This window comes from Theobroma cacao, chromosome 4 (genome assembly GCF_000208745.1).
Source record: "Theobroma cacao cultivar B97-61/B2 chromosome 4, Criollo_cocoa_genome_V2, whole genome shotgun sequence".
NCBI lineage: Eukaryota > Viridiplantae > Streptophyta > Magnoliopsida > Malvales > Malvaceae > Theobroma > Theobroma cacao.
This window is the reverse complement of record NC_030853.1, coordinates 25,564,595-25,576,623: the sequence shown is the minus strand read 5'-3', so window position 1 is coordinate 25,576,623 and position 12,029 is coordinate 25,564,595. Positions and strand designations below refer to the sequence as shown.

Below are 12,029 nucleotides of genomic sequence, written 5' to 3'. Positions count from 1 at the left end.
TTAAAGTACCAGCCTCTCCTGCTAATTGAAAGACCCTTTCAAGAAATGAACGTTTACTCTATTCAGAGCTTCCCTCTCCAGTCTTACCTTATCACCCCCCTCATCCCCACTTTTTTTTTTTTAAGCCAAAGACTTCATTAATGGTAAGAAGCCTAATTTTTACAAAGTAAGGCAAAGCCTAGTTAGTACATTCCTTCATGTAGTCAAATCTCTACCTTCGAACAACCTTTACAACTCTTTCATGCATATCCCTTCCCCTCTTGCAATTGTCCCTATTGTTACATAATTCTTTTTTTTTTTTGAAAAATATGGGATTTTGTTGTTTCGAAAAAGAGTCCAGAGTACCAAAGGAAGTCTTTAGCCATGTGTTAATTGGCAACCGACTTCACTTTGCATTACAAACTCTATTCTTAGGTCCTACTTGGACTTCATCCCAATAAAAACAAAGACTACTTGGAGACTGGCCTTCACTCAATCCCACTTGCAGCTCAAATCACAATGACTTCTACACGTGATTCTCCTCCCCGTTTCGACAAACATGTCGGCTGCATAAGTTCAGCACATAGCCAATGACACACTTCCATGCGACTTCACACCAAAACATAAACACAGAGCCTCAAAATCTACCAAATTCAGCATCAACAACTATTCATAACCCCTAATCATTATTGGTCAAAGTACCCAATTGGTTCTTATATCCAATCGTTTTCGTTAATTTAGCCTCTTTATTAAAAAATTAACTAATTTAGTATTGGTTCCTATATCCAATCGTTTTCTTTAATTTAGCCTTTTTATTAAAAAATTAACTAATTTAGTTTCCTAATTTTAAAAACTTATGCAATTTAATTCCTTATCGTAACGCATTTAATTTTCGTAATAATAACGTGTCAAACTAAAAAATATTATGTGAATTCTTTTCTTTTTTTCTTTTCTTCTTTAAGTAAAATTATGTCGTTTTGTTGTTATTGTTTTAAATATATTTATTCTTTTTCTCATTTTTCCTTCTTTCCTTGTCTCTCTAACTCTATCGTATCTCTACCCTTCGCTTCTCTACTCAAGGCTGGCCCCCAAACCTAGATTCTAATCGTCGAATAAAAAATACCAAAAAAACTTATTTTTTTCGTTCTCTTTTCGATAGTTTATGACTTTAGATTTAGGAAAATCAAGATAAATTTAAAAAAAACTATCCCGATTAAAGGAAAGAAGGAAAAAAATAACTTTTTTTATATTTTTTATTCAATTTTTTTATTATCAGAGATCGGTGATTGACAATCAATAGTTGACGTCCTCAACCAACGATCGAAATCTAGGTTTGGAGACAGGCCTTGAGTAGAGAAAGGAAGGGTAAAGCAAGATGGAAAGAAGAAAAAATGAAAAAAAAATAAATGTGTTTTAAATAGTAATAATAAAACGACATAGTTTTGCATAAAAGAGAAAAAAAAAATTTATGTGGTATTTTTTGTTTGACACGTCATCACCATGTCAATCTCATCTGACATGTCATCGTCATGTAAATATTGTCTAATATGTCAACTCTACGTTAGCAACAATAACAATTAAATTGGATTGCATTAGAAAGGGACTAATTAAATTGTACAAATTTCTAAAATTGAGAAACTAAATTAATCAGTTTTTAAGTAAAGGGATTAAATTAACAAAAATACTTGAGTATAGAGATCAAGTGGTACTTTGATCATTTAATTTTGTAATAGTAATAACCCTCTAATTAAACACTAACACTACTTTGTTTGTACATTTAATATTGAATTACGATTTATACGATAGACAATAACTCTCTCTCGTCATATAAATTTTATTATTCTCGTTTCAAGATTCAAACTGAAACTTCATAAAAAAAATCTTAAAATTCTTAAATTTTAACTACTAATTAAATATTCTGACTAAGCAATAACCCCATTACCTAAGTTAATTTTTTTTTTGAAAAATTATATTGACAAATTTACTTCTTTTGGCGATCATTTTGTAACAGAGTCATGAGAAAGCCATATAGTGTTTAACTTAGTTAAATGAATATTGACAAAATTATAAGTATGTTTCCCTCTTTAATTATCAGCCTTAATAGCACTTAAAAGGCTAAGTTACTAAGAAAAAAAAAATTACGCTAGGATAAGAATCATTGAAAAAACCGCAAAAAACACCCTTTGAACATTCATGGCGAGTACAAATGAAGTACTTAAAAGGTTTATCTATTTATCTGAGCGTTGGAAACATGGAGGTTTGGAGCAAGAAAATTAAAAGAGTTCAGTATAACTTCGGATTTTAGAGATGGAGAATGCACTAACCCTGAATTTACGCTGCAAAATTACATTGAGATGGCAGTCCACCTACGATAACAAGAAGAAGATGAAGATTTTCTGCGGAACCCAATTCCCAAAAGCAACCAGGCATTGTTGTCTATCCTCTATCCGCCCATCACCGCCAGGGCCGGATGGCTCTTCTTGCAAAAACCATACCGCGCTTCTCGTTGAGACCTATCATCACCACCGGCGGCTCAAGGCCTTACTTGAGAGGCTGGAGAAGGACGACTCTTGCCCTTTGCAAATGCTTCGAGATGACGGAGATTGGACCAAGGACATCTTTTGGGTTGTCATTAGGTTTCTCAGACGTGCCTCCAGATCCAATGAAATTCTCCAGGTGCCTTTCTTTGCTCTTTCTCTGTTTTCTAATTATGTAATCCTTAAAGTTCAGGTTTTTACTAAATTTGGCCGTTAGGTTTTAAGGATGTAGTAATTTATTATGATGCTTTCTTTGAACTAAATGAAATTTCACTTTGATTGGCCTCTGAGAAATGAGATGGAAAAGGCTTGGGTTTTGAAAATGGGTGGGAAAATACAGTGAAGACTGCAGAACATGGGATGTTTTCAGTTTCCAAGCTCCATGATCTTTTTTCATCATTGAATGAGCCCTTTGAAATTTTAATACTTATGCATTTGTGGGCAGGTTTTTCATATGTGGAAGAATATAGAGAAATCAAGAATCAATGAATTGAACTATGAAAAGATTATAGGATTGTTAGGTGAAGAGGGAAGGGTGGGACAAGCAGTCCAGGCACTACGAGAAATGGGGGGATATGGTCTTAAACCTTCTTTGGAGGTTTACAATTCAATTATTCATGCTTATGCCAGGAATGGAAAGTTTGATGATGCTTTGTCTTTCCTCAATGAGATGAAAGAAATTGGTTTGGCACCGGAAACGGACACGTATGATGGGCTAATTGAAGCATATGGAAAATATAAAATGTATGATGAAATTGGTACATGCTTGAAGACGATGGAATTGGACAGGTGCCGACCTGACCATTTTACCTATAACTTGCTTATCCGTGAGTTTTCACGTGGTGGCTTGCTCCAAAGAATGGAACAAGTTTATCAAATCCTTCTCTCAAAACAGATGAATTTGCAGTCTTCTTCTTTGGTTGCAATGCTTGAGGCTTATGCAAACTTTGGGATTCTAGATAAGATGGAGAAGGTTTATAGAAAGGTTGTGAATTCGATGACTTTAAAGGAGGATACAATTAGAATATTAGCCAGTGTTTATATCAAGAACTACATGTTTTCAAGATTAGATGATTTGGGTATTGACCTTTCTTCAAGAACTGGTAGAAATGATCTTGTTTGGTGTTTGCGCCTCCTTTCTCATGCCTGTCTTTTGAGCCGAAAAGGGATGGATTCTGTTATCCTGGAGATGTGTGAAGCAAAAGCTTCATGGAATGTAACAATCTCAAATATTATCTTGCTAGCTTATATGAAGATGAAAGATTTCAAGCGCTTGAGAATTTTACTTTCTCAATTACCAAGCCATCAAGTAAGACCTGATATAATCACTATTGGAATTTTATCGGATGCTATCGAGATTGGATTTGATGGGGCTGAAGCTTTAGAGACTTGGAGAAAAATGGGCCTTCTTTACAGAACTGTAGAAATGAACACTGATCCTCTGGTTCTCATTGCATTTGGAAAGGGGCATTTTCTTAGAGATTGTGAGGAGATATATACCTCCCTTGAACCTAAAGCCAGGAAAGAGAAAAGATGGACCTATCACCACCTTATTGATTTAGTAATTAAACACAAAGCAAAGCAGCCATAGCGCAAGACAGTCTGTCAAAGTCTGGGTAAACTAACCTAAAGTGCATACAGATTTCCAAATTGTCAATAGTTGTTATACCTCGATGGAAGCATCACACTTTCTATAATGAAAACCGATAAATCTTCTCATTACTGACCAGAATTGTGGACTATGACTAGAAACATCAAGGAAACCTAATCTGAGGAGTATTCTTCATGGGATAGCCTCTATTTGTTTCTACATAACTACTGTTGCCATCTGTATCTTATGTAAAAGCAAACCTGCTGCCTTCATAATGAACAGATATGATTCAATGCCCTTGTTCACATCGTTTATGTAGAAAAAATAGTTTCCATAAGCGGATATTAATCTCCGTGCTTGTCGGCATAGTCTCTATCTCTCTCATTAATTCATCATCCATATCATGCTTAAGCTGTCCTTACTGGTATTTCAGGTGTGCTTTAGTTACTTTTTCTAAGTGCTTCTATGTTTTCTTTGAATCTTGTCGTATAAATTTCAAATAAGTTAGCTCTTGCTTTAGCCAGGCAGGTAGTAATCCTTGTTCCAGTTTCATATTACTCAATTGACATCCCCTGACAGCTGTTATTGTTACAAGTGTAGGGAACACTACTAATCCACAGTCTGCACACGGATTGTATGCTCTAGATTCATGTAAATTGCTTTTTTCTCATTGTTTCTGTCTAAAACCAGTTAAATGTAAACTTGAGGGCCTGCAAGCATGTGACATCAGTATTAATCTCCACAGCACATTGCTGTTAGGAACAGTGATGCTTAAATTCCATTAGTGGATTTGCTGAACAGTTGTAGCAGTAGCATAGCATAGGCATTGGCATTATAGTGACATTGACCTTAACAAATGTAGCAACATTCTAAGATACAAGCCATTGTATTAGGAAACATTAGTTCTGCACAATTACATTTAAAAGGAGAAACAAAATGATGTTTTTCTTTATATCCCGTGGACACTGTCATAAGGGGTAAATACAAGGATTAGGCATAATGTGCCTGTAATATGCAGAGGTGAGATGCCAATTGTGTAGATCCTGGTAATCTTGCAGAGTTGAGTGCACTGGTGAGGCTACTTCACCAGAACAAACCACCTCAAGCCATAGACTCATTATTCTTCCCATGATAAATTGTTTCCTACTCTTGAGTATCAAGTTCAAGTCCAACTGCAGTTCATTGGCAAGCAAGCCAAGGTAATGACATTCAGAGTTGCAGTAGGCGGTTGATGGACTGGAAAAGAGTTATTAGCGCAAAGATCCACCCAATTTGATTTCTAAGCTATTTCAGTTGTTGAAGTGTAGTGAACTAGTAACTTGTAAATATAAGCAGAACTTTGATTTTCCTACATTATACACACCAATGTTGAAGACAATACTACTTTTATATTTCCTTTTGGTATTTCTCTAGGGTGCTTATCCTTCAAAAGCACTCAGCTATGTTAGCTATTAGTACCTCAGATAAGAGGCCCAAAAAATATTTACATCCAAGGAAGACTGTTGACTTTGTTAAAGCTCAGCTATTACCTTCTACTGTTGAAGTGCTGAAAAACATTTCTATTTCTTCAAACAGTCTTTTGTTCCCAGAATTGGCGTCTGAAGATGACTGAGACATCATCAAGTGAATGAGATACTCACAAACTTCTCCCAAATCATCTGATGAGGAGACAATCTTCTGAACATGCTTGTCCATGAGATGTTCTTCAGTGTTGTTGTACATACGTTTTCTGCATGCCTGCAACATGAAAAGAACGTAAACATAGTATCAGGTTGTCGGGTCTTGACCAGCCAAAGCAATATACATAAAACCTGGTATTGGACAGTGTAACAATTAATGTTCTTTTTACTTCCCCAAAAAACATCGTTTTGTTTCATTTTTATTCTAGTATAGAGTGACACCAACAGTTGTGATGATCAAAAGAAAGGAGAACAGAAACTATATATAATTAGTGTTACCTGGAGCGCATGATTAAGACTGGCTATGTGCTCTGCCTTCAAGAATCCAGAATTCAGGAGAGCTCGAAATAAAAGCACCATCTCAGGGCTGACGTCCATTTTAAGGTTATCAATTATACAAGATATGGAAAGGTCATCAAACACAGTTCTCATCCACCCCGGAACCTTCTGAAGTTTTAGCAATGCAACAGTTACATGAACGGCTGGCTTGTGATAATTAATGAATGATGTTGATGCTAAGCATGGAACTGCCATAGTCATTACCATTTCCTCCACAATTAGCCTGTACCAATTACTTCTCGCAATTCCTGATTCCTGCATGTCCAGCTCTTCCCACCCTAAAATTATTGATAAGCAGAGGCAACAGTTCATTGCCACCCTAATGTCATCATAAAATACCAGACCTTCTAAGACAGTCATTATGGACATTAGTTGACCCATGAAGCATTGTAACTCCTCATGTTTCCTTTTTTTCTGATATGATATTCCGGAAAAAAGCTCTAGCAGGCAAGATGAAGCAACAAGCTTGACCATTGGAGACCCGAAATGCATCAGCCTGCACAAATCGTGCCAGTGAATGTTGATTGTAGAAAGAGGCTGCATCATATTTGGTGAATTGAGGAAAGTTTGCCAGTCCAGAACCTCTGGTAGAACAGCACGTAAGCTGACAACAAAGAAGTTAGTTTTCACAGCATGGATTTATACAGGATCATTATAAGAAGGTGCTTACCATCTTAAAGAGAAGTAGTATAACAAAAGCAAAAATATTAGATTTTCCCCAGAGCTTGTTCCTTCATCATACTCGATTAGAGCAGGCCCCCTCCCAGAGACAGCCTGGACTGTGCTGTTGATTGTAGAGATCAAGGAAGCATTACAAATTATGCTTTTTGAAGCTTCAATGAGTACTTTGTTGGAAGAATGATGCAAAATCAAGGAGAGAATGCCCACTAACAGCAAACCTTCCTGATTCCAGCCATGCTTTTTAACTGCAGGAATTAAGCTGTCTATCAACTACAAAGAGTAAAAGACCCATTAATTTCCTGAAACTGGGAGTACTCATATACAAGAAAACTTTTGACACGGTACCTTTGTAGACAATGCAAGCCAAGATTCGCCATCAGAAAGTTTTTCAGGGTGCACTGAACTTAAAATATTACATATCAGAAGTAAGATGGCCACAAGAAACTCTGAGGAAGAAGAATGTCTTGAATTATAATAAACTACCGTTAGGATTGCATTGCCTATGCCATGCAAGCATAGTTGGTCTGAGGCAGCTGGAAAGATGTTAATGACTGTTGCTATAAGATTTACTACTGCTACTATGTCATGCTTTTGGGCTCCTTCCTCAGAAAGCTGTACCAATAAACACATCAATAGTTTTGCAGCATAGTTATCTCCTGTCACAACCAACTCTGCAATTACTTGTACATCCATAATATGACTTTTATCCCCATGGATGATAATTTGGTTCCCATCTGAGCAATTTCTTCTGCAGAATTTTAGAAGTTGGTAAGATAATGGCTTGCAGATTTTCTCTTGCTGAAACAACCATCTCACTGCCACTGGGTGAATCATTGCAGAAGGCAAATCCCATTCACTTTCAGTCAGTATATGGAACAAGATCCTCTCAGCTTCCGGGCTGTGAGAGACTTCGTAGTTCACTTTTGCAAGACCTCTACATAGGCCATAAAGATTCAACACTTGCATCATTGTCAATGAATCAATGCCCCCAGAGAAGATATCTCCACTGTTAACAAGAATATATTGCTCCAGAGAAGCTAAAATCGACCGCTCACCTGCAAGCCTGTGGAAGATAGTGAGAACAGTAGGAAATGTAGGTAAAGTACAAATGTTAGTACTCCAACACTGAGATGAAACCAGGCTGCTCATTTACCTGTCATCATGTAGGCAACTGACATGTAGAAGCAGCAAAATTGCAGCTTGACAAGAAGACAAATCTAAATCATGGGAGTTCTTCTGCCCAAGTAGAAATAGCAAGTCAATAGGATCAGATGGAAGAAATAAAGCAGCATTTCTAACAGGTTGTCCGGCTTGATTTCCCAAAAGAATATCCACAAGGGAACTGAGCATTAGATATACTCTCCACTTCATCTTTTCGGTGGGAAATAGTCCTAGACACCCGAATGAGAAACTGAACCAAGAGGATGAAAATAGGACTTTGGCAAGTTCTGTTGCTTCGGTGTCAGGATTCTGAAGCAGTATAAAATGGAATGTTTCTAATACCCCCAGGACAGTGTCCTCATCAATTTCATTAATAGCCATGGCAAACCAAGGTAATATATGTGATGTACATAAGTCCACAGTATAATTTCGCAGTTCCAAGTGGCTAGACTTGTTTGCAGTGAACTCTTCATTAGTGTATGAATATGCTTCTTTAAGAAGGTATAAAGAATGCAAGAGTTGACCTGGATCTTTCTCAAGACTAGTTAAAACAGCATGTTTTAATGATTCCTGAAGTAATGCTGCCAGACTTGAAGCCCCTTGAGAAGATGGGATTCTCAAAAGAACTACAAAAATAGAACAAACCAATAGGAATGTCTCTGGGTTCATGCCAATTTCTCCACCTCTATGCCTTTCAAGCATCCTTGACAAAATAAGAGCTAATTCTTCAATGTTAGAGGTTGATGCTATTCCAGGGCAATCAGAGACACAGTTCTGTATGAGCTTTAGTGTGTGAGTTTGAGCAGGGTGGAAAGGAACTTCAGCCACAAAACGGAGCACTGGAATCAGAGTTGGAAAACCAATAACAAGCCTTTGTCTGAAGGCCTGCTCAGTACTTGGAAAGAGATTTAGAACCTTCAGACAAGAGTAGACCACTGGATCCTTACATTCTGTTCAACACGAATAGAAGTTCGTTACTGCAAAAGACTCTCAGCATGATATACTTATCATACATATGAACATAAATATGCATGCACATGTGTATGTCTGTGTACAAACATAAGCACCATCCACACATAATAAATGCATGTAAAATTTCATGATGAGCACTCATTAACTAAGTTAATAGATAATATTAGAGTTTGAAAAAAAAAAGAAAATGAAAAACTGCTGTCATAATGATTTTCCTGAACAGAATTAGATCATAGAAATTTTTAGGTGATTTAAAACAGAATGTTACAAGAAGCTTCAAAAACTAAAACTACTGATCTTAATTTGTATGGAGGAGCTTATGAAAGCAGCATTTTGTTCTGACTCTGAGGAAAGTTGAATATCTTTCACCTATTTAGATTTTGTTAACTTGCCTGATAATCTTAATATCTCAAACAAATAATCCACAATATTTTCTTCTACCAAAATCTGAATCTGTTTGGCAGAAGCATCCCCACATGACAGGTAGTGGAAAATGAGGAGCAGTGTGCTGATTTGCACTTGGCTGTCTGATGAAAGCAGGGGGCCTTTGATGGCCTCAGCAAACAATAAACTCAATGGGGGTTCATCTAGTCCATCTTCTGTTGTTTGAATGAAGTTGTCTGCTTCATCGGACCTCATACTGCTTATTTCATTACCATGTCCATTTCCAAACAATCCATTTTGTGCTAAGAGCATTAAAAAAGCTACAAAAGTAAGATTGCAAATTGTTAGTCTGAGAAGATATATTATGATGATGACCATGATGAAGTGCAGCTGCTTGGATGAAAACGGCCTTACTTGGCAGTATGAGTGCTCAGTACATGAGCTCACGCACACACCCAGTACATTTTTTATAAAGACCTCAATGGAAACCATGATACGCACAATGAAACAATAAACTAGACTGGAGGCAATCATCATTGAATTACGTCAACTAGATTTACATAAAAGACTTGCCTATCATGGAATGTGACAAAATTTATACTTCCATGTTGCTTCCTGTGGGCTAAGCTTTGTGCAAAAAATATCGGTTTTTCTTGACATGAAATTTTGAAAAAATTAAATGAATCAGTAAACTAAAGTAGATTACAAACCTACACCATTCAATCGTACATCATCTCTTTGGGTTTTCAGAAGGGCTTCCATTGACAGACGCAACAGACTAGGACAAAAAGCCTGAAGAACATCTGCTCCTACACAATCTTTAGATGTATATGCATGAAGGGATAGCTGGTACAGAACAAAAAGAATCTCCCCTCGGATTTCATCACTGTAGTACGAAACAACCATGTAAAGAACCACTATCCAGATTAGAAACATAAAACTGTTATATCCAGTCTGCTTTGTTTGTTACCTTGGCAATTGAAGACCTGCCACCAAATTGGATACTAAAGCGACTTTGTCTCTGATGTGCATACAGGGTTCAGCTGCTTGACAGTTCAAGAGAACCCCTAAGCAGTGAAGCTGGAATTTAAGATAACCAGACACGGTGATCAATCAGTTGTTTACCTACAGGAAAACCTTTACACCTCACATTCTATATTACCTTTCATTTTCTCAACCATGCATTAAGATTAGGCTCAAAATACTACCCAAAATCATCCTAAAAGAGCCTACTACAACTTCATACCCCAGTTCAATTTGCATTGTTCTCATTCATTTCAACATTATCAAAATCTTACGCTCCATTTCTAGCAAAAATTAAGAAGTATATCACCGCATTAAATCACAAAAAAGAGGTAAATTTCTAGCTATTCTTGCTTAGGCTTCATTTTCCTTATCATTCAAACCGAGCGACAACGGAAACAACCATCAAAATGTACACTTACCAGATAAAGCTGCCTCCGGCTCCACGCCAACGTGCCAGAAGATAGTTGTTCGGCCACTTGCGTGACGAAATCGGCAGTCACAGAGGCATTAGCAGACGCGCAAAGGGCGGTGATTATATCGATGAGTTGTTGAGCGATGGGATCGTCGTCGAAGGAAGAGAGGGCGTGGAGGAGAGGGGAGATAAGGAAGTGAGGATGGAAGGAAAGGAGGGAGTTGAGAAAAAGAGGTTGGGAGAGAGCGTGGGAGAGTTGGGAGAGAGCGTAGGAGACGTGGAGGGTAGGAGCGCATGGGTTGGAGATGAGGTTGGAGAAGCAGAGGAGGCAGATTGAGCCGCCTTGTTGGGTCCGGAGACAGAGCGTGGTTCTGTGGCCTTGCGAACATTGGATTACCGCTGGTTCTTGATCCACACAGAATGAGACGTCTGGTTCTTGTGAATCTTCCAACATCATTGCGCAGGGAGGAAGAGAGCAGCTGATTTTGAATTTGAGCGGGAATGGGAATTTTTTTCATATTTATATATATATATATATATATATATATATATATATATTCTAAAATTCTTTTTATTGCTCCTTTTTCTTTTTATTATTTTCCTCTTATTTTGGGGTTTGTGGGCTAGCATAAATCTAGCCATGCCATGCCCGCATTCGATCGTCAATGCGAAAAAAAGAACAATTTTCTTTTTTCTTTATATCTTAAATTTACAAAAAGAACTCAAAATTAAGAAAACTGAAAGAAAATTTTGTCAGGCAAATTGCGAACAAATGATTGAGTAATTTAAATTTGGGAATGGTTTTTCAATAATATGATTCTGCTAATAATTATAAAGGATCTGGTTAAGAAAACGTAAATAACTTACTGATCACATACCGTTCAAGAATTAATCACATCTAAAAGTCCTTGCGTTCATCGCAGCTAAAACAGGGCTGCGGCGTTTCACTCTTCATTGGCTTTTTCTCTTCGGTTTCTTCGTTTTCCTTCTACTCGACGGATGCCTCGTTCAGCAGCTCTGCTCCTTGACCAATTCTATTTTGGTGGCATCTTGGTGCTTGAATTTCAGCATTTAATTGCGACTAAATATGAACACTTGTTTGCAATGGATGTAAGCCTTGATTCCTTCCTTTTCTTTCATATTATTTCTTGGGTTTTTTTTTCTCCCTTCTTTTCTCTTCTGGGTTTCTCAATTCAAATACATAGAATACAAATAAATAGTACTAATATAGTACCTACATTACCAACATTATGCCTGTTTCTTAATTC

General features: G+C 37.1%; 2 protein-coding genes across 3 annotated transcripts; one reads left to right on the top strand and one right to left on the bottom strand.

Annotated features, from left to right (window-relative positions):
* Window positions 2,204–4,472, top strand: LOC18602608 (pentatricopeptide repeat-containing protein At4g14190, chloroplastic). Its single transcript, XM_007034106.2, has 2 exons — window positions 2,204–2,655; window positions 2,962–4,472. The coding sequence occupies exons 1-2, from the start codon at window positions 2,287–2,289 to the stop codon at window positions 4,105–4,107; spliced, it is 1,515 nt and encodes a 504-aa protein (XP_007034168.2). The 5' UTR covers window positions 2,204–2,286; the 3' UTR covers window positions 4,108–4,472.
* Window positions 4,957–11,234, bottom strand: LOC18602607 (protein PRD1). Of its 2 annotated transcripts, XM_007034105.2 has the most exons (9): window positions 10,769–11,234; window positions 10,294–10,403; window positions 10,034–10,209; window positions 9,332–9,643; window positions 7,960–8,917; window positions 7,152–7,869; window positions 6,796–7,076; window positions 6,066–6,729; window positions 4,957–5,844 (listed from the first exon to the last, which is right to left on the bottom strand). In XM_007034105.2, the coding sequence occupies exons 1-9, from the start codon at window positions 11,216–11,218 to the stop codon at window positions 5,626–5,628; spliced, it is 3,888 nt and encodes a 1,295-aa protein (XP_007034167.2). In that variant the 5' UTR covers window positions 11,219–11,234; the 3' UTR covers window positions 4,957–5,625. The 2 variants fall into 2 exon arrangements, with proteins under 2 accessions (XP_007034167.2, XP_017975720.1); XM_018120231.1 differs by lacking the exon at window positions 9,332–9,643.

Coding starts and splice junctions, on each gene's coding strand:
- LOC18602608 (XM_007034106.2), top strand. CDS start 2,287: ATGGAGAATGCACTAACCCTGAATTTACGCTGCAAAATTACATTGAGA. Junction 2,656..2,961: donor GATCCAATGAAATTCTCCAG/GTGCCTTTCTTT, acceptor ATTTGTGGGCAG/GTTTTTCATATGTGGAAGAA.
- LOC18602607 (XM_007034105.2), bottom strand. CDS start 11,218: ATGATGTTGGAAGATTCACAAGAACCAGACGTCTCATTCTGTGTGGAT. Junction 7,870..7,959: donor AGTTGCCTACATGATGACAG/GTAAATGAGCAG, acceptor TATCTTCCACAG/GCTTGCAGGTGAGCGGTCGA. Junction 7,077..7,151: donor GGCTTGCATTGTCTACAAAG/GTACCGTGTCAA, acceptor TACTCTTTGTAG/TTGATAGACAGCTTAATTCC.